The sequence below is a fragment of the Pan troglodytes genome, chromosome 2 (genome assembly GCF_028858775.2).
Source record: "Pan troglodytes isolate AG18354 chromosome 2, NHGRI_mPanTro3-v2.0_pri, whole genome shotgun sequence".
In the NCBI taxonomy this organism is placed as follows: Eukaryota; Metazoa; Chordata; class Mammalia; order Primates; family Hominidae; genus Pan; species Pan troglodytes.
In genome coordinates this window covers 42,076,686-42,101,710 of record NC_086015.1, presented here as the reverse complement: position 1 = coordinate 42,101,710, position 25,025 = coordinate 42,076,686, and the positions used below count along the sequence as shown (strand labels likewise).

The 25,025-nt window shown below is 48.5% G+C and overlaps 1 protein-coding gene and 1 long non-coding RNA gene across 27 annotated transcripts in view; one reads left to right on the top strand and one right to left on the bottom strand.

Moving 5' to 3' along the window:
• DLEC1 (DLEC1 cilia and flagella associated protein) overlaps positions 1-25,025 on the bottom strand; it is an 82,497-nt gene that overhangs the window by 25,263 nt on the left and 32,209 nt on the right. For all 25 annotated transcript variants that reach the window (XR_010155155.1, XR_010155154.1, XR_010155156.1 and 22 more), the window contains exons 7-16: positions 13,076-13,163; positions 11,763-11,936; positions 10,834-10,970; positions 9,114-9,206; positions 4,624-4,714; positions 3,736-3,898; positions 2,427-2,619; positions 1,550-1,608; positions 755-923; positions 217-310 (exon numbers count right to left, since the gene is read on the bottom strand). Coding sequence is in view for 18 of the 25 variants with exons in the window: in XM_054681671.2 (XP_054537646.1) it covers positions 217-310; positions 755-923; positions 1,550-1,608; positions 2,427-2,619; positions 3,736-3,898; positions 4,624-4,714; positions 9,114-9,206; positions 10,834-10,970; positions 11,763-11,936; positions 13,076-13,163 (1,261 nt within the window). In the remaining 7 variants the exon portion in view is untranslated. The remainder of the gene's footprint in view (positions 1-216; positions 311-754; positions 924-1,549; positions 1,609-2,426; positions 2,620-3,735; positions 3,899-4,623; positions 4,715-9,113; positions 9,207-10,833; positions 10,971-11,762; positions 11,937-13,075; positions 13,164-25,025) is intronic.
• Positions 14,160-24,947, top strand: LOC129143613 (uncharacterized). 2 transcript variants are annotated; one of them, XR_008547240.1, is made up of 4 exons: positions 14,160-14,243; positions 16,101-16,202; positions 19,363-19,438; positions 24,587-24,947. It is a non-coding gene; the product is annotated as an uncharacterized LOC129143613 (long non-coding RNA). The 2 variants fall into 2 exon arrangements; XR_008547239.2 differs by lacking the exon at positions 14,160-14,243 and having other exon boundaries at positions 15,851-16,202.

Below are 25,025 nucleotides of genomic sequence, written 5' to 3'. Positions count from 1 at the left end.
AAGGGAGAGGTGGAGAGGAGAAGCAGAGGCAGTTTCCTCCTATGATTGGGCCCAGACATCTGGCTTGCACAGACTTCTCATCTCCCTCACATCCCAGGCCTCAGCCAGAGCAGTCACAGGACACCAAAAGCCCTGCACAAGCCCCTTTAACTCTGAAGATTTCTTCCTGAGCCAGCCCCAGGCAGGTCACAACCCCTCCGGCAGTCCTCAAGGTACCTATGACCCCTGTGCCGGGCTCCACTTCAATGATGTGGCAGTCGCTGATCTTCCCCCACAGGTATCTAATGGGTGACTTGCTGTTGTTCCACATCTGAAAGACACCCGAGACCAGGCTGCCCATTTACTGCCCCTTCATGTCAATTCTGTACCTGCTGAAGGACTGTAGGATTGTGGGCTCGTAAAGAGTCCATATGACACTTCCCGGCTAATTCCTGGCCACCCAAAGCCATGGGCCTCCCAACCCAAAAGCACCCTCCCTCCACACTGCAGTGCCTGTGGCTGACATACTCTGCCAAGGATGGGAATAGGTTCCATAGCCCTAACTTTCAGAGGATTCTGGGAGGCTGATAAAAGAAGACAGCCATGCCTGGCCTATGCATCTGTGCAAGTCAAGTTGGGTTCAAAGCCCTGGGAATAGCCTCAGCCTCCATGCAGTGGCTGCTACCATCTGCCCCTCCTGCCATATCCTCCCTACACTTGCACTCATGTCAACACTGCCTCGGCCAGCCTAGGCAGGGGAGAGACAACGACCTACCTTAAAAGCCTTCTTCACATTTATCCCAATGTAGTTCTCCCCTGGGATGATGAGGGCATATGGCTCTAAGAGAACCTGGAAAGGTTCTACTGAGCCTTTCACCTCGATTTCCAGGACAATCACATCATCCACAGAGTAGGAGGAGTGCCCCAGGCTCTCCGCTTCTGAACTAAACACAAACCCACCGTTAGCTAGGAGCCGGCACACCTGGAAGCACATCCTAGAGTGTCCCTGCCTCTGTCCCACATGTTTGGCCTTGTGAAAAAAAAAAACACTGCCTAACCCACAGCTCCTGAGCCCCCTAAATCAGAGGCATTAGCCAGTGCCTGAAAGGTGATAAGCACCGATGGCTGTGACAGTGGTTTAGCGTAAGGACTGGGACGGGGCACTGCCCTGCTGCCTCCAGGGACCATCTGCAGCCCTCCAGCCTGGGATCTCTGCACTGGGCTGCCTGGAGCCCCAGCCTGAAGGTTTACACCATGGGGGGCAAAGCTTTTCCTCCGCACTCACCACCACCGAGGGACCCCCAGTTTGGCTCCCCAAGAGCAACAATGGGCCTGGGGCACAGCTCCAAAGTTCCTGGGGTGGCCTCATAGTGAGTTTAGCGAGCTTAGTGTGCTCAGCCCATTGTAGGGCTGGGTTGCCAGGGCAAGGCAAAAAAAATGCTCTCACTCCCCAAAGCCTGCGGGGGCCAGGCTGCCCACTCCCCCTCACCTGATACCTTCCCCAGGAGAACCCCCAAGGTGGGGGAAGGCCCAGCTGCCCACTTCTCATCCAGGGCCCAGTTTCTCTCACCTTACAGGCTCTGGGACTTCCTCTAGCACCATCTGGAGCACACTGTGAAAATCCCTCAGCTGCAAGGCAAACACAGTGCCCTGAAAACACCACTGCGTTCCAGCAGGTTGTCCTGGAGAAGGCTGGGGCATGGCAGGAATTCTTCCTCCCCTTAGCCTAGCCATCAGAAGGACCTTCTGAAAACCCAGGGTTGCTTCCCTGCTGCCTCCTCCCCTCCTTAGGAAAAGTGAAGTTGCTGCCAGAACATGAGCCAGGACTCAGGGGCCTGTCTCAGCTGGGCCTGGGGGCAAGAAGCAAAGGCCTTCCTGATGCTGACAAAGCCCCTCAACGTGTCTGAAGCACCACACCCTCCCAGGATAGACAACGAGGCAGCTGGATGCTGGGACCAGAGGCAGGATCACTCATCTCAGCCCCAAACCCACTAACAATGGCCCCGGAGCATCCTTTTCATGCCCAGCTCGAATTCCCTTCTAGCCTAACCGTGGCCCACAGGGCTTCCCTCCATGCTGGGGCCAGCGCTGTGCTAACCTGGCCCTCAGGTCCCTGCACCTCACTCTCTCTAGGGGATGCTGTGGTATGGGTGGGGATGGTAATGTTTTTTTGCCATAGTAGACATGTGGGAGACACCCAGAGCGGAGGAAGCCGGCCAAGGGTCTTGCTGCAGATGGGGTGAGTCTGGGATCAGGACCAGACAAAATGAGCTGCTTCGCCCCGCACACCAGGTGTGTACTCCAACCCAACTCAGCCAAGTGCTGGCCTGGGCAGGATGGCACCTCGGTGGGCCCAGCTGTGGCTTCAGTGTGATTGAAGAACACAGGTGGGGGGTCTAAATACATGATCCAACCATGTGTGGCTACTGAGATGACACCATCTGAACCTCATGAGGAGAAAAGCTCAGGATGAACTCGTGGTCTGTGTGGGGGCTTAGAACCCCCTTTCTGGGCATGATGGAGAAGGCAGTCTCCTTGTCGGGGTAGCACTTGATGCTGTCCATGCTGAAGGTTTCTCCAGGCATGAGGGGCTGCAGGTTGGGCTTCATGATCTGCCAGTAGAAGGCCAGCTCCACGTGCCTGTGGGGGCAACACATCCAAGGCCATGTCCCAGTTCTGCTGGACATGTCCCAGGTCCCTCCACCCCATGCCTCCCTGCCCTGCTCTAAGAGGGAGCAGGAAAGTACCTAGGAACAGGAAGAAACCAGGTCAGCCTTCACACCCTTCCAATGGAGGACCCTCCAATGGAGGAGGGGCAGCAGGTGGGCGAGGGAGTCTAAGACAGAGACTATGTAAGAGAGCTCCTCGCTTCCCAGCCATGGCAGCTGGAGGTTGGACCTACCATGACTCAGGGGACATGGTAAGTCAGGAACTCATGTTCCAATCATTAAAGTGGAAGAGGCTATGCATCACCCCCTAATATTGGGAAGATCTTCTGCAGTGTCTCTCACCACATGAGTTTCCAAGGTTTGCCACATCAACCCCATTCCTGCCCTCTGCCTTTCCTGTTATGGGCTCCCAGGACAGCTGTGTCCAGAAAGATATGTGCCTACTGGCTGCCAACAGGAACAGTGGCAACTCCATAGCATAGGAGGGGCAGGACTTGCAGCTATCCCGGGGGAGAGGTGACAGAGTCCTGTGTAATGTCTGGGGTCCCCAGGGCAGCCCTGGTTGGGAGGCTCCCTGAGATTTGTCCTGGTTTCATGGTAGTGCTCAGAGGCAGGTCAGGAAATAAATGGCAAGGAGAATGAAACCCACAGACTATAGTCTGTCTGCCCCTGGGACTTGGATGGCTTCCCCTACACAGGCATGGTATGTCCTCTCTGGAAAGCTGGGGCTGGCTAGGGATGGTCCAGGATGATTTGGGGCAGCACTATCTAACATAACTTCCTGAAGGGATGGAGATCTTACAGATCTGCACTGTCCAATATGACAGCCACTAGCTACATGTGGCTGGTGCCACTGAGGAAGTGAGCTCTTAATTTAATGTTAATTGATTTAAATTTAAGTAGCCAAGAGTGGCTACTGGTTTCCATGATAGACTGGGTCAATCTGGATCCCTCAATTGAATTTGGATATCCATTCTGTGCCCAGTCTTCCCCAGGCCCTTGGAAGGACCTCCTGTCTCACTGGGACTGAGGGCCAGGTAAGCAAGAAGAAGGGTTGGGTATTGGGGCACACACAGGGGTTACCCACGTAGCATTTCTAATAATCAGCTGCTTCCTAGCCGTGGACCGAAGGTTTTCAGGCTCAAATCGTATGAAGTGCTGGGCTGTTAAGTCTGTGAGCTCTCCAGGGTCTGGTTGGCTTTTTTCACCAGAAATATAGATCAGATCCAAAGCAATCAGCTGCCCAATTCCTGCCAAAGTAGGGTAAGTGAAGTCAGTGAAGGCTCACTAGGGCTGAAATCAGGCCAAGGCTGCTGCAGGACGCATGCCGCCATCCACATGCAGCTGGCCTTGACCATGATTCCTGCAAGCTCACACTGGAGGGAAAAGGGGGATATCCGCACACAGGTTAATGTTCTCACATCTTTGAAGACCAAAAGGAGGTGATTTTGAGAACCTAGCATATAGCAGACACTCAATTAATGAGGAACGGAGAGAAGAAGGGAGAAAAGGAGGGAGGGAAGGAGGAAAAGAGGGAAGGAAGGAGGGAGGGAGGAAGGGAGGGAGGGGCGGCCAGGGGCATCTTGTCACGATTCCTAAGATGCCTCTTCTAACCCTGCAGAAATCTAGAGGTGGCTCTGGCTGTTTATGTGTGAGCCACTGGCAATTCCCCAAAGGAGATCAAAGTGAGTTTCAAAATGAAACAATGAAAGATTTCACCCCAGGTTTCCAGCTGTCTCTTGCTAGAAGGCTCCTTGGACTGTCTTGGAGGCCACATTGGCTTGGGTCTCCAAAGTCAGACCAGAGCAATGGGCCTGAAACTAGACTCTGGCACCTGGAGGCTGCAGCATTCTTAATGTGCGCTCCTGACACACAGAGGAAACAGGTGGGCTGCTGCTAATGCTACTGCGGTCAGTGGCCCCTGGAGCTGGGGCAGCCTCTCCAGCCCTGCCCCTGGGAGTACACTCAAGCCCACCTATGGTCACCAGCTCCTTTATCTGGCAGTTGTCGCACATGATGATGAAGGTCTGCTCTGCCTTTCCTAGGCTCTTTGGGGAAAACAAGACCTGGGGGAGAGAAGGGTTGTTCCGTTACCTCCCATTAAAGGGCTTCCACCCTCCCCGCATCCCACCCTCCTCCTCTCAGACACACACCCCTTTCTTTGCTCTTCACTCTCTGTTCCCCTCCCTGCCACCTCCCACCTTACTCCTAAGGCCAAGTGTTTTACCCTAGCTCCACCCCAGAGAAAAGCAGGGAGCAAGCTAAAAGGATATGAAGATAAAGTTCACAGAGACCAAAATACAAATGGCCCTTAAATGAATGACAAAACATACCCTCATTCATAATAAGAGAAATGTCAATGAAAACCAGCCAGAAGAATGGCTTTTTACCACTCATACTGGCAAAGAGCAGAAGGTGAGCTGTCATAAATGCAATGATTTGTTTTCTATTTTTTCCCCAATTCCCCTAACCCCCAGCCCTGGTAATCACCATTCTACTCTCTGCTTTTATGAGTTCAATTATTTAAGGTCCAACATATAGGTGCAATCATGCAGTATTTGTCTTTCTGTGCTTGGCTTCACATAATGTCCTCCAGACTTATCCATGTTGTCACAAACGACAGGATTTCCTTCTTTTGCAGGGCTGTTATTCCATTGTGTACATATACCTCATTTTCTTTATCCTCTATCAATAGACACTTAGGGTGATTCCATAGCTTGCCTATTGTGAATGACACAATGAACATAAGAGTGCGGATATCTTTTAAATGGTATCTTTTGAGCCCAGGAGTTAGAGGATGCAGTGAGCAATGATCACATCACTGCACTCCAGCCAGATTTCATTTGTATATATACCTAGTAGTAGGACTGCTGAATCACATGGTAGTTCCATTTTTAATTTTTTGAAGGAACTCCATATTATTTTCCATAACGGCTGTACTAATTTACGTTCCCATCAACAGTGGGCAAGGATTCCCTTTTCTCTACATCCTCATCAACACTTACCTTTCATCTTTCTGATAATAGCCATTCTAACGGGTGTCAGGTGGGAGCTCACTGTGGTTTTAATTTGCATTTCCCTGATGATTAATGATGTTGAGAATGTTTTCATATACTCATTGACCATTTATATGTCTTCTTTTGAGGAATGTCTATTTGGTCTTTAGCCCATTAAAAAAAGCAAGTTGTTTTCTTGCTATTGCATTAAGTTCCTTATATATTTTGGGAGTTAACCCCTCCTCAGATGTGATAGTATTTTCTCCCATTTCACAGATTGTCTCTTCACTCTGTTGCTTGTTTCCTTTGCCGTGTAGAAGCTTTTTCATTTGAGGTAATCCCATTTGTCTATTCATGTTTGTTTTTTTGTTTGTCCATTTGTTTGTTTTGCTTTTTGAGACAGGATCTTGCTCTGTCACCCAGGCTGGAGTGCAGTGGTGTGATCATTTCTCACTGCAGCCTCTAACACCTGAGCTCAAGCGATCCTCCCACTTCAGCTCCCAAGTAGCTGAGACCACAGGTGCATGCCACCACACTCGGCTAGTTTTTTAAATTTTTTATAGAGATGGGGTCTCCTTATGTTGCCCAGGCTGGTCTCAAACTCCTGGGCTCAAGAAATCCTCCCACCTCAGCCTCCCAAAGTGCTGAGCCACGGCACCTGGCCCCTATTTTCACTTTTGTTGCCAGTGCTTTTGAGATCATATACAAAAAATCATTGCCCAGACCAATGTCATACAGATTTCCCCCATTTCCTTCTAGTAGTTTTACATTTTCAAGTCTTATATTTAAATCTTTAATCCATTTTATTAATAAGTTAATTTTTGTATATGGTGAGAGACACAGGTCTAGTTTCATTCTGTTAAATGCAATGATATTTTGTCTTGATTTTGTTCAAAATAATCTAGAAGAGCAGGGTGGGGAATGTCTGAGGGAAATGGAGGGGTATAGATGTAATAAGATTGGCCAAGGGTTGATAATTGTTGAAGATGAGTAATGAATACATGGATGATCATTATTCTATTTTTGTATATGTTTTTATATACAACGTCCATGAACAGTTTCTAAGTTTTATAATATACTGTATTGGCAAAGGTGTAAAGAAACAGACACCCTTACATACTGCTGTTGAAAGTATAAATTGGTACAATCCGCATGGTAAGGATTTTGGCAACATGCATTACAATTATGAGGGCATAAAGCGCTGGATCAGCAAATCTACTTCAAGGACTGTATCCTGTGGGTAGACTCATCCTTGGACAGAGTGATGTATATATAATTTATACATAATTTGTAGCCAGAGATCAGAAAAAAATCTTCAGGTCAATCAGCAGGAGACTGCTGAACTAAATTATGGTCCATTCACACAGTAGGATACTATGCAGTTATTAAAACATACGAGAATGATCTCTAAGATATAGAGTTAAGTAGAAAACACAAGGCAAAGAACAGAGTATAGAGTGGGCAACTTTGTGTGTGAAGAAAAAAATGGGGGTAAAAACATGTGCAGTTGCTTATTTGGGCATAGACTATCTCTGGAAGGGCATTCAGAAAACTGGCCAGGTATGGCCTCTGGATGGCTGAGGAACTGGGGTGAAAGGGAGCATTTCACTGTTTACCTGTTTACATCTTTTGAATGTTTTATTTTTATTTATTTATTTTTAGGACAGGGTTTCACTCTGTTGCCCAGGATGGAGTACAGTGGCTCAATCACAGTTCACTGTAAACTCAAACTCCTGGCCTCAAGTGATCCTCCTATCTTGACCTCCCAAAGTGTTGAGATTATAGGTGTGAGCCACTACACCTGGCTCTTTTGAATTTATTTTTTACTTTAAAAATTGTCTATACAGACAGTATATCACTATGTTGCCCAGGCTGGTCTTTAACTCCCAGACTCAGCAGTTCTCTTGCTTTAGCCTCCCAAAGTGCTAGGAGTACAGACCTGAGTCACTGCACCCAGTCTCTCTTTTGAATTTTTAATCATGCAAATGTATTTCTTATTTGGAACTATGAATACATTTTGGAACAGACAAACCCCCAAACAATCAGTAAACAAAATACGCAAGAAATGCCAAGGGGAAAGCCTTCCCCAGCTCCCTCACTACTCCCCTAAGAGTCCTGCTGCTACCCTCTTCCTTTACTTGGAGATCCCAGGAGGATGGGATGAGGGGGATGTCCAGGGCAGAGCAGCTCCAATTCCTTAATGCTTCAATGAGCCTGTGACAAGTCCTGGACTACACCAAGAGAACAGGGAACCTGGCCCGTGTATGGGCCTTGTAGACCCAACCTGCCCCTCAGCAGTAGATGAGGCCTGACAAAGCCCCTGAACTGGCTCAGTCTCAATCCCAAGAACTAGTTTCTCATCAGGGATCAGATGAGCAGGGACATGAATAAGAGAGCCACATCCTAGGGCTGCAGAACCTACTGGGCACTTGAAACTAGAAAGCAGCTGATAAGAGGAAGCCCTTCCTGACAGCATGGCAGAGTCGCTGTGGCAGTTGAACTCCAACTTGGCTGCACACCAGCATTCCCTGGGGGACTTTAGAAGTCCGGCACCCAGGCCACAGCCCAGTCTAGTGAACTCAGAACCTCAGGGGTAGGGCCTTGGTGTTGTTTCCAGGTCTCTCAGGTGATTGCAATGTGCAGCTGAGTTTAAGAATAAGGGCTGCTGGATCTCACTACCTGGTGATATGGCATAGGCCAAACCCACCCCCCAGAAGCCAGACGGTTTTTGCTCCTGAATGTCAGGGGCCTCCCTCGGCAGGCTAGTGTGAAAGGCCAAAGCATGTCTGTAGCAGCCCACACCCAGTCACATGAAGTGGAGTCAGACTCCTAGACCAGGAATCGGGGAGAGTGGCAGTGTGCTGCAACAGGGACAGGAAGTATCACCATTTCTCACGGGCACCTCTGGGGACCAGCAAGCAGGTGTGATCAGCTGAAGGGGGCAGCAAAAGGGGCCAGTTAGGAAAGGAGATGCCCACAGCCAGGGGCAGACCACTGAGAGCTTCTGCAGAGGTTCAGGATGAGGCGTAACGGAGTTGGGCCTTGCTGACTATACAAACTGAGGATGAAGCAGGCAAGTGAGAACAAAGCCACAATAACCCCAATAATCAGGTACCAGATGATAGAGGGGCCTGGGGGAGGGAAGACCCAGGAGAGACTGAAGAACCAAGGGAAGATCTTGGAGGCAGCTTGGACATTGGTGGAGGTAGCTCCCAGACTAAAGGTGTGGACTAGCGAGGCTCAGGTTTGTGATGTGATGCTAGGGCTATCTGCATTTGCTTTGTGAAAATGCTCATAAGACAGTCAAATGACATCTGACATCACCCTACAGAATGCAAGAATATGCGTCTACCCAGAAGTCACTAAGGCTGGGATATGGGATGGGACTGGACACTTGAGTCATGAAAACAGAGACAAATGCAAGCATGCAAGCAGTTGAGGAAATATATGCCAATGTCTGGTTACCTACCTCCACTAATATAGCATGTCCCGGGGCCAGCTCAAACACCGAAGGCAGGATTCCAAAAGGAGGTTGTTCAACAAAGCCGACGGTTGCAATGGCCTTAAAGAAAAGCAGATTACCCAACAGTGTGGAAGACATTGTAAAAGCCAGTATTCAGATTGCAAACTTCTCTCCTTCAAACATCCATTTTGCAATGTGAAGGAACTTAAGGATCATCCAGTCACATGGTAATGAAAAAACTGAGGCTTATTCATTCAGCAGGCATTTACTCAGCCATCACCAGGTACCAGGTGAGGTTCTGAAGGTTAAGGAGAGTAAGTCTTAGAACATCTGTGAAGAGCTGACTACTGACAGGAGGTACAAGGAACACCATCACCAAGTGATTGGGACACAAAGTGACAAGTGTGTGAGAAGGTCTCACTCAGGAGGTGAGCTGAGTGGGCCCTCCCCTGGGCTCCCAAAGCACATTGTCCTTTTCCTACAGTAACACCCAGTGTCACAGGTGCTAGCATATGTGTCTGCCTCCAACCCTGACCCACCCCTGGCTACAAGCTCCTGAGGCACGAGAGCTGCAGCCCCAGTGCCTACACAAGAAGTCACTTAGCATGCCAGGGACATAAACCCATGCCTACAAGACCCTGGTCAGTAACAGAAATGAGTGAAATGTCTTTCTTGGAACATCTTGAAATGTCATCCTCTAGATGTATCCCTTGTTTTCTGGGTACAAATAAATATCTTTGCTATGAGAAAAATAATGGTGTGAGCATGCTAATGGATGGTGTCAGTGCTGATGGATGGTGTCAGTGCTGATGGATGGTGTGAGCATGCTGATGGATGGTGTCAGTGCTGGGATGCTCTTGGGACTGGTGGAGCTGGGCACTCAGGACAAGGTACACAGGGCCTGCCCCCAGCCCTGGCCAACAGGCTCACAGTGAATCCTGGCCCTGGCCTTCATATCTTCCAGTTTTTCAAAGGACTGGAGATGTAGAACTTTATATAAAATCTCCATTTTTTTTTTTTTTTTTTTTTTGAGACGGAGTCTCACTCTGTCGCCCAGGCTGGAGTGTAGTGGTGCGATCTCGGCTCACTGCAACCTCCACCTCCCGGGTTCAAGTGATTCTCCTTCCTCAGCCTCCTGAGTAGCTGGGACTACAGGCACATGCCACCACACCCGGCTAATTTTTTATTTTTAGTAGAGAAGGTGTTTCATCATATTGGCCAGGCTGGTCTCAAACCCCTGACCTCAGGTAATCTGCCCGCCTCAGCCTCCCAAAGTGCTGGGATTACATGTGTGAGCCACTGCGCCTGGCCAAATCTCCTTATTTTTAAATGTTGGCTCAGAAAATGTTAAGTGCTGTGCCAAACAAATACCAGCAGAATTTGGCCAAAGGGCAGCCAATTTGTAACCTCTGAACTATTCAGTCATTTGCTACAATAAAGAAGGACTGAATGAGTGAATGCAGTCACATTTGAGCCAGGGCTTGAAGGATAAGAGAGGTGATACCGCTTGCCCAGCATGGTACAGGTTTTAGTGACATAACCAGAACTACAACACTGGACCCTTATACATCCATTCTCATTCGGGTTGTGGCAGTTGCATAGAGAGTTTACAACACTCTGCGTTCTGTGTGTTTCCAATCATAGGTATACTCTAGTAAGTTCCTCTGGGGGTTATTTCCTTTGATGGACTTGTAATTTTTCCAGTTAGCAACCTGTGATCACTCACCTTGAAACTTAGTGGTGGCCAGCTTGTTTTGGGCATAATGCAGAACCTGCCAACACTGAAACCCACATTTTTGCAGATGAATCTGGTCATCTTGACTCCCCCAATGAGGCAGTAACCACAGTCCAACACCGGTGACACTGTAGCCACAGGAGAACATGTGCAAGAGAAACAACAGGTCACTCTTAATAGGCCCTACTGTCATGCTTCTCCTGAGGTAAGCCAGAGATCAGGACAGCTGGTCCCAGCCCAGCACCCTATGCAGAGAGGATGAGTGGGGACATGTCCTGACCCTGCACTCACTTGGGCTCTGCCCAGGCTGCTGCTGGCCATATGGCAATAGTGCCATGGGACTCTATTCACTCCCGGCTAGAGCAGCAGAAGTCAGTGCCCATTGTGGATTCATGCTCAGCCAGGGCCACCCAGCATGGTCCTTGGGGGCTATGGCAGAAGTAAGGGGGATCACGGTCCCAAATTCCAGCCTATGCCCAGCTGTAGAAGCTTGTCACTGAGGGAGCCCAGCTGAAGCCAGCTTTGCTAAGGACTCCTACCCCCACAGCCACGAGGACAACAACGACCTGTTAGGACTCCTCAGGGTGCACAGGCACTTCTTCCTTGCCCACTGTGGCACAGGTCCCCTCAGGGATGTTCATAAGCCAGCAAAACCTATGGTGGGGTTAGCTGGACTGTTGGCCTCATCCCCTGCTGTGAGTCAACCTCCACTGAGAAAACCCAAAAGCAAGCAGAACAATCATGGCTTGACACTATGGATGGCTACAGAAGCTGCTAGCAGTTTCCTCTGCAGGACCCACGGCCCCTGCCCAAGAGAGCCAAGCTGTGTGCTGCTACAAAGGGAACCTGAGAGGCAGGCAGTCCTTATGGGGACTCTCCAACCTTAACTGAATCTGTGGGAAGCTACGGTGCACACTCACATGTCAGCACAGGGGGCGGCCTCCGGGCCTGCAGGGGGATCAGAAGTGTGTGGGCTGACTGGGTCTCCACTAAAATAAAATCATCAAAATCCCCAAGGCAGTCGGGAAAAAACTGGACAACGTACTGGCAGGTCATTCCAGGAGCCACCATTCCACCTTTTCCTGGGAACATCCCTGTGCATGACAAAAGTGACAAGTGAGGATCCTGGGAGCAGCCAGCCACCAGGGCTTGAGCTCAGCTGGTACAGACCCCAGCCCTGCCAGGGCTGGCTCTGTAAGTGCCTTCTGGGCCAAAGCCGCGCTGATGGCAGGACAAGGGCATGTGAGGGGAGCAGGCTGCAAGGGTGGCGACTCCAGGTAAGCATGCCAGAACCTGGGGGGAAATGACACCATCCATCCAGAAAGGTCAGGTGGGGCCATGCCTGGCCCTATGGCTTAGAATTTCTTTGGTGGATAGCAGAGAAACTTTTGAGATTTCTGAACGGGGTGACATGATCAGAGTTGTTCTTGAGACAAATACTGTGACACTAAAGTAGGAAGGCTGGCTGGGGGGCTGCTGCCGAGGCTTAAGTGAGGAATGGAGAGGGCCTGATTGAGGAGAATGGCAGCATGAGGAGTGGGGAGATAGCAGGACCAGTGCCTGGGTGGAGGCGGTCAGGAGAAAGGAGCTGTCAAGGCTCTGAGGACACATTGCTGGTGGAGCATGAGGAGCCCTCAAGGACTGCTGATGGGGGGAGTCCAGGCCCGGGCTGTAGACTCAGGGTGGGAGTCAGCAACTGGCAGCAAGCCCAGCAAGTGACTTTGAGGCAATCCTCAAAGTAGTAGCAGTACTGCTACTGCTACTACTACTACTACCACCACCACCACTACTACTACTACCACTGCCACCCCCACCACTACTACTACTACCACCACCACTACTATTACTATCACTACTACTACCACCACTACTACCACCACCACTACTACTACTGCCACTACTACTACCACCACCACTACCACCACCACTACTACTACCACTACTACTACTACCACTACTACTACTACCACTACTACTACCACCACCACCACCACTACTACTACTACTACTACCACCACCACTACTACTACTACACTACCACCACCACCACTACTATTACTACTACTACCACCACCACCACTACTACTACCACTACTACCACCATCACTACTACTACTACCACCACTACTACTACTATCATTGCTACCATTACTACCACCACTACTACTATTACTACTAATACCACCACTACTATTACCACTACTACTAATGAACTTACAAATACTGAACTTACCCAGTCCCAGAGCGAAGTATGGCGTGGAAGGCGGGAGGACTCGCAGGTAGCGGCTGGTCGTGGTGGTGTTCTGCAGTGCAATTACCATCTGTTGAAAGGTAAGATGATCTCTTTTAGACAGCAACACTTATAGACGAAATGATACGATGTCCAGGATTTACTCTAATATGGGAAGGGGGTAGAGGTAGAAATGAAATAGGCTTGGCCACATGTTGGTAACTGTCGAAGCTGGCTGAGGGGTACATGGGGATTCATTATGCCATCCTATGTACTTTTGTTTGTTTTGGGAAGTTTCCATAGTAAAAAATAAAATACAGGCCAGGTGTGGTGGCTCACGCCTGTAATCCCAGCACTTTGGGAGGATGGGGCAGGCGGATCACTTGAGGTCAGAAGTTTGAGACCTGCCTGGACAACATGAAGAGACTCTCTCTACCAAAAAAAAAAAAAAAAAAAAAAATTAGTTTAAAATTTTAAAAACAAATAAATGAAATACAAGGTAAAAATGAAGGCAGCAATAGATCTGTCAGACCTCTGAGCATAAGCTAAGCCATTGCATCCCCTGTGACTTGCAGGTATATGCCCAGATGGCTTGAAGTAACTGAAGAATCACAAAAGAAGTGAAAATGCCCTGCCCCACCTTAACTGATGACATTCCACCACAAAAGAAGTGTAAATGGCCGGTCCTTGCCTTAACTGATGACATTCCACCACAAAAGAAGTGAAAATGGCCCATCCTTGCCTTAAGTGATGATGTTACCTTGTGAAAGTCCTTTTCCTGGCGGATCCTGGCTCAAAAAGCTCCCCCACTGAGTACTTTGCAACCCCCACTCCTGCCTGCCAGAGAACAAACCCCCTTTGACTGTAATTTTCCTTTACCTACCCAAATCTTATAAAACGGCCCCACCCCATCTCCCTTCGCTGACTCTCTTTTCGGACTCAGCCCGCCTGCACCCAGGTGATTAAAAGCTTTATTGCTCACACAAAGCCTGTTTGGTGGTCTCTTCACACGGACGCACATGAAATTTGGTGCTGTGACTCAGATCAGGGGACCTCCCTTGGGAGATCAATTCCCTGTCCTCCTGCTCTTTGCTCCATGAGAAAGATCCACCTATGACCTCAGGTCCTCAGACCGACCAGCCCAAGGAACATCTCACCAATTTCAAATCCGGTAAGCGGCCTCTTTTTACTCTCTTCTCCAACCTCCCTCACTATCCCTCAACCTCTTTCTCCTTTCAATCTTGGCACCACCCTTCAATCTCTCCCTTCTCTTAATTTCAATTCCTTTCATTTTCTGGTACAGACAAAGGAGACACGTATTATCTGTGGACCCAAAACTCCGGCGCCGGTCACGGACTGGGAAGGCAGCCTTCCCGTGGTGTTTAATCATTGCAGGGACACCTCTCTGATCATTCACCCACGTTTCAAAGGTGTCAGACCACGCAGGGAGGCCTGCCTTGGTCCTTCACCCTTAGCGGCAAGTCCCGCTTTTCTGGGGGAGGGGCAAGTACCCCAACCCCTTCTCTCCATGTCTCTACCCCTTCTCTGCTTTTCTGGGGGAGGGGCAAGTACACCAACCCCTTCTGAGTCTCTACTCCTTCTCTGCTTTTCTGGGGGAGGGGCAAGTACCCCTCAACCCCTTCTCCTTCACCCTTAGCGGCAAGTCCCGCTTTTCTAGGGGGCAAGAACCCCCAATCCCTTATTTCCGCACCCCAACCTCTTATCCCTGTGCCCCAATCCCTTATTTCCATGCCCTGACCCCTTTCCCACTTTTCTGGAGGGTTAAGAACCCCCGAACCCCTTCCCTCTGTGTCTCTACGCTCTCTTCTCTCTGGGTTTGCCTCCTTCACTATGGGCAACCTTCCACCCTCCATTCCTCCTTCTTCTCCCTTAGCCTGTGTTCTCAAGAACTTAAAAGCTCTTCAACTCACACCTGACCTAAAACCTAAATGCCTTGTTTTCTTCTGCAACACCGCTTGGCCCCAATACAAACTTGACAGTAGTTCCAAATAGCCGGAAAACGGCACTTTCAATTTTTCCATCCTACAAGATCTAAATAATTGTCATAAAATAGGCAAACAGTCTGAGGTGCCTGATGTCCAGGCATTCTTTTACACATCAGTCCCTTCCTAGTCTCTGTGCCCAATGCAACTCGTCCCAAATCTTCCTTCTTTCCCTCCCGCCTGTCCCCTCAGTCCCAACCCCAAGCATCATTGAGTCTTTCTAATCTTCCTTTTCTACAGACCCATCTGACCTCTCCCCTCCTCACCAGGCCAAGCTAGGTCCCAATTCTTCCTCAGCCTGTGCTCCTCCACCCTATAATCCTTTCATCACCTCCCCTCCTCACACCTGGTCCGGCTTACAGTTTCGTTCCGTGACTAGGCCTCCCCCACCTGCCCAGCAATTTACTCTTAAAAAGGTGGCTGGAGCTAAAGGCATAGTCAAGGTTAATGCTCCTTTTTCTTTATCCCAAATCAGACAGCATTTAGGCTTTTTCATCAAATATAAAAACCCAGCCCAGTTCATGGCTCCTTCAGCAGCAACCCTGAGACGCTTTACAGCCCTAGACCCTAAAAGGTCAAAGGGCTGTCTTATTCTCAATATACATTTTATTACCCAATCCACTCCTGACATTAAATAAAACTCCAAAAATTAAATTCCAGCCCTCAAACTCCACAACAGGACTTAATTAGCCTCACCTTCAAGGTGTACAATAATAGAAAAAAGTTGCAATTCCTTGCCTCCACTGTGAGACAAACCCCAGCCACATCTCCAGCACACAAGAACTTCCAAACGCCTGAACTGCAGCAGCCAGGCGTTCCTCCAGAACCTCCTCCCCCAGGAGCTTGCTACGAGTGCCAGAAATCTGACCACCAGGCCAAGGAATGCCTGCAACCCGGGATTTCTCCTAAGCCACGTCCCATCTGTGTGGGACCCCACTGGAAATCGGACTGTCCAACTCACCTGGCAGCCACTCCCAGAGCCCCTGGAACTCTGGCCCAAGGCTCTCTGACTGACTCCTTCCCAGGTCTTCTTGGCTTAGTGCCTGAAGACTGACGCTGCCCTATCGCCTCCGAAGCCCCCTAGACCATCACGGACACCGAGCTTCGGGTAACTCTCACAGTGGAAGGTAAGTCTGTCCCCTTCTTAATCAATACGGAGGCTACCCACTCCACATTACCTTATTTTCAAGGGCCTGTTTCCCTTGCCTCCATAATTGTTGTGGGTATTGACAGCCAGGCTTCTAAACCTCTTAAAACTCCCCAACTCTGGTGCTAACTTAGACAATACTCTTTTAAGCACTCCTTTTAGTTATCCCCACCTGCCCAGTTCCCTTATTAGGCCGAGACACTTTAACTAAATTATCTGCTTCCCTGACTATTCCTGGATTACAGCTGTATCTCATTGCTGCCCTTCTTCCCAATCCAAAGCCTCCTTTGCGTCCTCCTCTTGTATTCCCCCACCTTAACCCACAAGTGTAAGATACCTCTACTCCCTCCTTGGCGATGGATCATGCACCCCTTACCATCTCATTAAAACCTAATCACTCTTACCCCGCTCAATGCCAATATCCCATCCCACAGCATGCTTTGAAAGGATTAAAGCCTGTTATCACTCGCCTGCTACAGCATGGCCTTTTAAAGCCTATAAACTCTCCTTACAATTCCTCCATTTTACCTGTCCTAAAACCAGACAAGCCTTACAAGTTAGTTCAGGATCTATGCCTTATCAACCAAATTGTTTTGCCTATCCACCCCATGGTGTCAAACCCATATACTCTCCTATCCTCAATACCTCCCTCTACTACCCATTATTCTGTTCTGGATCTCAAACATGCTTTCTTTACTATTCCTTTGCACCCTTCATCCCAGCCTCTCTTTGCTTTCACTTAGACTGACCCTGACACCCATTAGGCTCAGCAAATTACCTGGGCTGTACTGCCGCAAGACTTCACAGATAGACCCCATTACGTCAGTCAAGCCCAAATTTCGTCCTCATCTGTTACCTATCTCGGCATAATTCTCATAAAAACACACGTGCTCTCCCTGCTGATTGTGCCCAATTAATCTCCCAAACCTCAATCCCTTACAAAACAACAACTCCTTTCCTTCCTAGGCATGGTTAGTGCAGTCGGATTTCTTACACAAGAGCCAGGACCGCACCCTGTAGCCTTTCTGTCCAAACAACTTGACCTTACTGTTTTAGCCTAGCCCTCATGTCCGCGTGCAGCGGCTGCCGCTGCTTTAATACTTTTAGAAGCCCTAAAAATCACAAATTATGCTCAACTCACTCTCTACATTTCTCATAACTTCCAAAATCTATTTTCTTCCTCATACCTGACGCATATACTTTCTGCTCCCCGGCTCCTTCAGCTGTACTCACTCTTTGTTAAGTCCCACAATTACCATTGTTCCTGGCCCGGACCTCAATCTGGCCTCTCACATTATTCCTGATAACACACCTGACCCCCATGACTGTATCTCTCTGATCCACCTGACATTCACCCCATTTCCCCATATTTCCTTCTTTCCTGTCCCTCACCCTGATCATGCTTGATTTATTGATGGCAGTTCCACCAGGCCTAATCGCCACACACCAGCAAAGGCAGGCTATGCTATAGTACAAGCCACTAGCCTGCCTCTTAGAACCTCTCATTTCCTTTCCATTGTGGAAATCTATCCTCAAGGAAATAACTTCTCAGTGTTCCATCTGCTATTCTACTACTCCTCAGGGATTATTCAGGCCCCCTCCCTTCCCTACACATCAAGCTTGAAGATTTGCCCCCACCCAGGACTGGCAAATTAGCTTTACTCAACATGCCCTGAGTCAGATAACTAAAATACCTCTTAGTCTAAGTAGACACTTTCACTAGATAAGTAGAGGCCTTTCCTACAGGGTCTGAGAAGGCCACCACAGTAATTTCTTCCCTTCTGTCAGACATAATTCCTCAGTTTAGCCTTCCCACCTCTACACAATCTGATAACAGACCAGCCTTTATTTGTCAAATCAGCCAAGCAGTTTTTCAGGAAACCTTTATATCCCTTACGGTCCTCTGTCTTCAAGAAAAGTAGAACAGACTAAAGGTCTTTTAAAAACAAACCTCACCAAGCTCAGCCACCAACTTAAAAAGGACTGGACAATACCTTCACCACTTTCCCTTCTCAGAAATCAGACCTGTCCTCGGAATGCTACAAGGTACAGCCCATTTGAGCTCCTTTTTATTAGGTCCCAGTCTCATTCCAGACACTGGACCAACTTAGACTGTGCCCCAAAAACACTTGTCATCCCTACTATTTTCTGTCTAGTCATACTCCTATTCTCCATTCTCAACTACTCATACATGCCCTGCTCTTGTTTACACTGCCGGTTTACACTGTTTCTCCAAGCCATCACAGCTGATATCTCCTGGTGCTATCCCCAAACTGCCATTCTTAACTCTTGAAGTAAATAAATAATCTTTGCTAGCAGGACTATGCTGAATCTCCTTAGGCACTCTCTAATCAGATGTCCTAGGTCCTCCCAATTCTTAGACCTTTTATATCTGTTTTTCTCCTTCTCTTATTCCATTTAGTTTTTCAATTCATACAAAACTGTATCCAGGCCATCACCAATAAGTCTACATGACAAATGTTTCTTCTAACAACCCCACAATATCACCCCTTACCACAAAATCTTCCTTCAGCTTAATCTCTCCCACTCTAGGTTCCCACGCTGCCCCTAATCCTGATCGAAGCAGCCCTGAGAAACATCACCCATTATCGCTCCATACCATCCCCCAAAATTTTCGCTGTCCCACCACTTTACCACTATTTTGTTTTATTTTTCTTATTAATATAAGAAGGCAGGAATGTCAGGCCTCTGAGCCCAAGCCAAGACATCGCATCCCCTGTGACTTGCATGTATATGCCCAGATGGCCTGAAGTAACTGAAGAATCACAAAAGAAGTGAATATGCCCTGCCCCACCTTAACTGATGACATTCCACCACAAAAGAAGTGTAAATGGCCGGTCCTTGCCTTAAGTGATGACATTACCTTGTGAAAGTCCTTTTCCTGGCTCATCCTGGCTCAGAAAGCTCCCCCACTGAGTACTTTGCGACCCCCACTCCTGCCCGCCAGAGAACAAACCCCCTTTGACTGTAATTTTCCTTTACCCACCCAAATCTTATAAAACAGCCCCACCCCTATCTCCCTTCGCTGACTCTCTTTTCAGACTCAGCCCACTTGTACCCAGGTGAAATAAACAGCTTTATTGCTCACACAAAGCCTGTTTGGTGGTCTCTTCACACAGACGCACATGAAACCACCTACGACCTCAGGTCCTCAGACCGATGAGCCCAAGAAACATCTCACCAATTTCAAATGCGGTAAGCGGCCTCTTTTTACTCTCTTCTCCAACCTCCCTCACTATCCCTCAACCTCTTTCTCCTTTCAATCTTGGCGCCACCCTTCAATCTCTCCCTTCTCTTAATTTCAATTCCTTTCATTTTCTGGTAGAGACAAAGGAGACATGTTTTATCCGTGGACCCAAAACTCCGGTGCCGGTCACGGACTAGGAAGGCAGCCTTCCCTTGATGTTTAATCATTGCAGGGATGCCTCTCTGATTATTCACCCACGTTTCAGAGGTGTCAGACCACACAAGGACACCTGCCTTGGTCTTTCACCCTTAGTGGCAAGTCCCGCTTTTCTAGGGGAGGGGCAAGTACCCCAACCCCTTCTCTGTGAGTCTCTACCCCTTCTCTGCTTTTCTGGGGGAGAGGCAAGAACCCCTCAACCCCTTCCCCTTCATCCTTAGTAGCAAGTCCCGCTTTTCTAGGGGGCAAGAACCCCCAATCCCTTATTTCCATGCCCCAACCTCTTATCCCTGTGCCCCGATCCCTTATTTCTGTGCCCCGACCTCTTATCTCTGCACCCCGATCCCTTATTTCCATGCCCTGACCTCTTATCTCTGTGCCCCAACCCCTTATTTCCACGCCCTGACCCCTTTCCCACTTTTCTGGAGGGTAAGAACCCCCGAACCCCTTCCCTCCGTGTCTCTACTCTCTCTTTTCTCTGGGCTTGCCTCCTTCACTATGGGCAACCTTCCACCCTCCATTCCTCCTTCTTCTCCCTTAGCCTGTGTTCTCAAGAACTTAAAACCTCTTCAACTCACATCTGACCTAAAACCTAAATGCCTTATTTTCTTCTGCAACACCGCTTGGCCCCAATACAAACTTGACAATGGCTCTAAATGGCCAGAAAATGGCACTTTCGATTTCTCCAGCCTACAAGACCTAAATAATTTTTGTCAAAAAATAGGCAAATGGTCTGAGGTGCCTTACGTCCAGGCATTTTTCACACTTTGTTCCCTCCCTAGTCTCTGTTCCCAATGCGATTCCTCCCAAATCCTCCTCCTTTCTTTCCCGCCTGCCCCCTCAGTCCCAACCCCAAGCGTCGCTGAATCTTTCCAGTCTTCCTTCTACAGGCCCATCTGACCTTTCCCCTCCTCCTCAGGCTGCTCGTGGCCAGGTTGAGCTAAGTCCCAATTCTTCCTCAGCCTCCGCTCTTCCATCCTATAATCCTTCTACCACCTCCCCTCCTCACACCCGGTCTGGCTTACAGTTTAGTTCTGCGACTAGCTTTTCCCCACCCGCCCAACAATTTCTTCTTAGAGAGGTGGCTGGAGCTAAAGGCATAGTCAGGGTACATGTACCTTTTTCTCTATCAGACCTCTCTCAAATCAGTCAGCGTTTAGGCTCTTTCTCATCAGACCCCACTAAATATATACAGGAATTCTGATATCTAACTCTGTCCTACAATTTAACCTGGAGTGACTTAAATGTCATCCTGACTTCTACCCTCTCCCCAGATGAACAGGAAAGAGTTTTTTCTCTAGCCCAATCTCATGCTGATAACCACCGGCTTCATGAACCTGACCTCCAGGAAGGCATTAGAGCAGTTCCCCGAGAGGATCCCCAATGGAACTACCAGACAAATTCCCCAGGTATAGCTAGGCAAGATTACATGATTTCCTGCCTAGTTGAAAGGCTTAAAAAGGCAGCTTACAAAGCTGTTAATTCTGACAAGCTTAAAGAAACTACCCAAGGTAAAGACGAAAACCCAGCCCAGTTCATGGCCCGCTTAGCAGCAACCCTTAGACGCTATACTGCCCTAGACCCAGAAAGGCCAGAAGGCCGCTTTATTCTTAATATGCATTTTATCACCCAATCCACTCCTGACATTAGGAAAAAACTTCAAAAATTAGAATCTGGCCCTCAAACCCCACAAACAGGAATTAATCAACCTCACCTTCAAGGTGTACAATAATAGAGAGGAAGCAGCCAGACAGCAACGCATTTCTGAGTTACAATTACTTGCCTCTGCTGTGAGACAAAACCCAGCCACACCTCCAGCATACAAGAACTTCAAAATGCCTAAGCTGCAGCAGTCAAGCATTCCTACAAGACTTCCTCCATCAGGATCCTGCTTCAAGTGCCAGAAATCTGGCCACTAGGCCAAGGAATGCCTGCAGCCCAGGATTCCTTCCAAGCCATGTCCCATCTGTGTAAGGACCCACTGGAAGGCAGACTGCCCAGCTCGCCCAGCAGCCACTCCTAGAGCCCCTAAAGCTCTAGCCCAAGGCTCTCTGACCGACTCCTTCCCAGATCTGCTCAGCTTAGCGACTGAAGATTGATGCTGCCCGATCACCTCAGAAGCCCCCTAGACCATCACAGATGCCGAGCTTCAGGTAACTCTCACAGTGGAGAGTAAGTCCATCCCCTGTTTAATCGACACAGGGGCTACCCACTCCACGTTGCCTTCTTTTCAAAGGCCTGTTTCCCTAGCCCCAATAACTGTTGTAGGTACTGACGGCCAAGCTTCAAAACCCCTGAAAACTCCCCCACTCTGGTGCCAACTTGGGCAACACTCTTTTATGCACTCTTTTTCAGTTATCCCCACCTGCCCAGTTCCCTTATTAGGCCGAGATATTTTAACCAAATTGTCTGCTTCCCTGACTATTCCTGAACTATAGCCGCATCTCATTGCCGCTCTTCTCCCCAACCCAAAGCCTCCTTTGTGTCTTCCTCTCGTATCCCCCCACCTTAACCCACAAGTATAAGACATCTCTACTCCTTCCCTGGCAACTGATCACATGCCCATTACCATCCCATTAAAACCTAATCACCCTTACCCCACTCAATGCCAATATCCCATCCCACAGCACACTTTAAAAGGATTAAAGCCTGTTATCACTCGCCTGCTACAGCATGGGCTTCTAAAACCTAAAAACTCTCCTTACAATTCCCCCACTTTACCTGTCCAAAAACCAGACAAGTCTTACAGATTAGTTCAGGATCTGCACCTTATCAACCAAATTGTTTTGCCATCCATCCTGTGGTGCCCAACCCGTACACTCTTTTGTCCTCAATACCTTCCTCCACAACTCACTGTTCTGTTCTTGATCTTAAAGATGCTTTTTTCACTATTCCCCTGCACCCCTCATCCCAGCCTCTCTTTGCTTTCACCTGGACTGACCCTGACACCCATCAGTCCCAGAAGCTTACCTGGGCTGTGCTGCCGCAAGGTTTCAGGGACAGCCCTCATTACTTCAGCCAAGCTCTTTCTCATGATTTACTTTCTTTCCACCCCTCCACTTCCCACCTTATTCAATATATTGATGACCTTCTTCTTTGTAGCCCCTCCTTTGAATCTTCTCAACAAGACACACTTCTGCTCCTTCAACATTTATTCTCCAAAGGATATCAGGTATCTCCCTCCAAAACTCAAATTTCTTCTCCATCCATTACCTACCTCGGCATAATTCTTCATAAAAACACACGTGCTCTCCCTGCCGATCGTGTCCGACTAATCTCTCAAACCCCAACCCCTTCTACAAAACAACAACTCCTTTCCTTCCTAGGCATGGTTAGATATTTTCGCCTTTAGATACCTGGTTTTGCCATCCTAACAAAACCATTATATAAACTCACAAAAGGAAACCTAGTTGACCCCATAGATCCTAAATCCTTTCCCCACTCCTCTTTCCGTTCCTTGAAGACAGCTTTAGAGACTGCCCCCACTCTAGCTCTCCCTGACTCATCCCAACTCTTTTCATTACACACAGCCGAAGCGCAGGGCTGTGCAGTCAGAATTCTTACACAAGGACCAGGATCGCGTCCTGTAGCCTTTTTGTCCAAACAACTTGACCTTACTGTTTTAGGCTGGCCATCATGTCTCCGTGCAGTGGCTGCTGCCGCCCTAATACTTTTAGAGGCCCTCAAAATAACAAACTATGCTCAATTCACTCTCTACAGCTCTCATAATTTCCAAAATCTATTTTCTTCCTCACACCTGACGCATATACTTTCTGCTCCCCGGCTCCTTCAGCTACACTCACTCTTCATTGAATCTCCCACAGTTACCATTGTTCCTGGCCTGGACTTCAATCTGGCCTCCCACATTATTCCAGATACCACACCTGACCCTCATGACTGCATCTCTCTGATCCACCTGATGTTCACCCCATTTCCCCACATTTCCTTCTTCCTTGTTTCTCACCCTAATCACACTTGGTTTATTGATGGCAGTTCCACCAGGCCTAATTGCCACTCACCAGCAAAGGCAGGCTATGCTATAGTATCTTCCACATCTATCATTGAGGCTACCACTCTGCCCCCCTCCACTACGTCTCAGCAAGCCGGACTAGTTGCCTTAACTCAAGCCCTCACTCTTGGAAAAGGACTATGCGTCAATATCTACACTGATTCTAAATATGCCTTTCATATTCTGCACCACCATGCGGTCATATAGGCTGAAAGAGGCTTCCTCACTACACAAGAGTCCTCCATCATTAAAGCCTCTTTAATAATAACTCTACTCAAGGCCGCTTTACTTCCAAAGGAAGCTAAGGTCATTCACTGCAAGAGGCATCAAAAGGCGTCAGATCCCATTGCTCTAGGCAACGCTTATGCTGATAAGGTGGCTAGACAAGCAGCTAGCTCTCCAACTTCTGTCCCTCAGGACCAGTTTTTCTCCTTCACATCGGTCACTCCCACCTACTTCCCCGCTGAAATTTCCACCTATCAATCTCTTCCCACACAAGGCAAATAGTTCTTAGACCAAGGAAAATACCTCCTTCCAGCCTCACAGGCCCATTCTATTCTGTCGTCATTTCATAACCTCTTCCATGTAGGTTACAAGCCGCTAGCCCGTCTCTTAGAACCTCTCATTTCCTTTCCATCATGGAAATCTATCCTCAAGGAGATCACTTCTAAACCAAGCAAGTAATTGCACTGAACCCCCTTAGGCACTCTCCAGTTAAATATCCTAGGTCCTCCCAATTCTTAGTCCTTTAATACCCATTTTTCTCCTTCTTTTATTCAGACCTTGTATCTTCCGTTTAGTTTCTCAATTCATCCAAAACCATATCCAGGCCATCACCAATCATTCTATACAACAAATGTTTCTTCTAACAACCCCACAATATCACCCCTTACCACAAGATCTCCCTTCAGCTTTATCTCTCCCACTCTAGGTTCCCACGCCGCCGCAATCCCGCTTGAAGCAGCCCTAAGAAACATCGCCCATTCTCTCTCTCCATACCACCCCCCCAAAATTTTCACCACTCCAACACTTCAACACTATTTTGTTTCATTTTTCTTATTAATATAAGAAGGCAGGAATGTCAGGCCTCTGAGCCCAAGGCAAGCCATCGCATCCCCTGTGACTTGCACCTATATGCCCAGATGGCCTGAAGTAACTGAAGAATCACAAAAGAAGTGAAAACGCCCTGCCCCGCCTTAACTGATGACATTCCACCACAAAAGAAGTGAAAATGGCCGGTCCTTGCCTTAAGTGATGACATTACCTTGTGAAAGTCCTTTTCCTGGCTCAAAAACTCCCCCACTGAGCACCTTGCGACTCCCACTCCTGCCCGCCAGAGAACAAACCCCCGTTGACTGTAATTTTCCTTT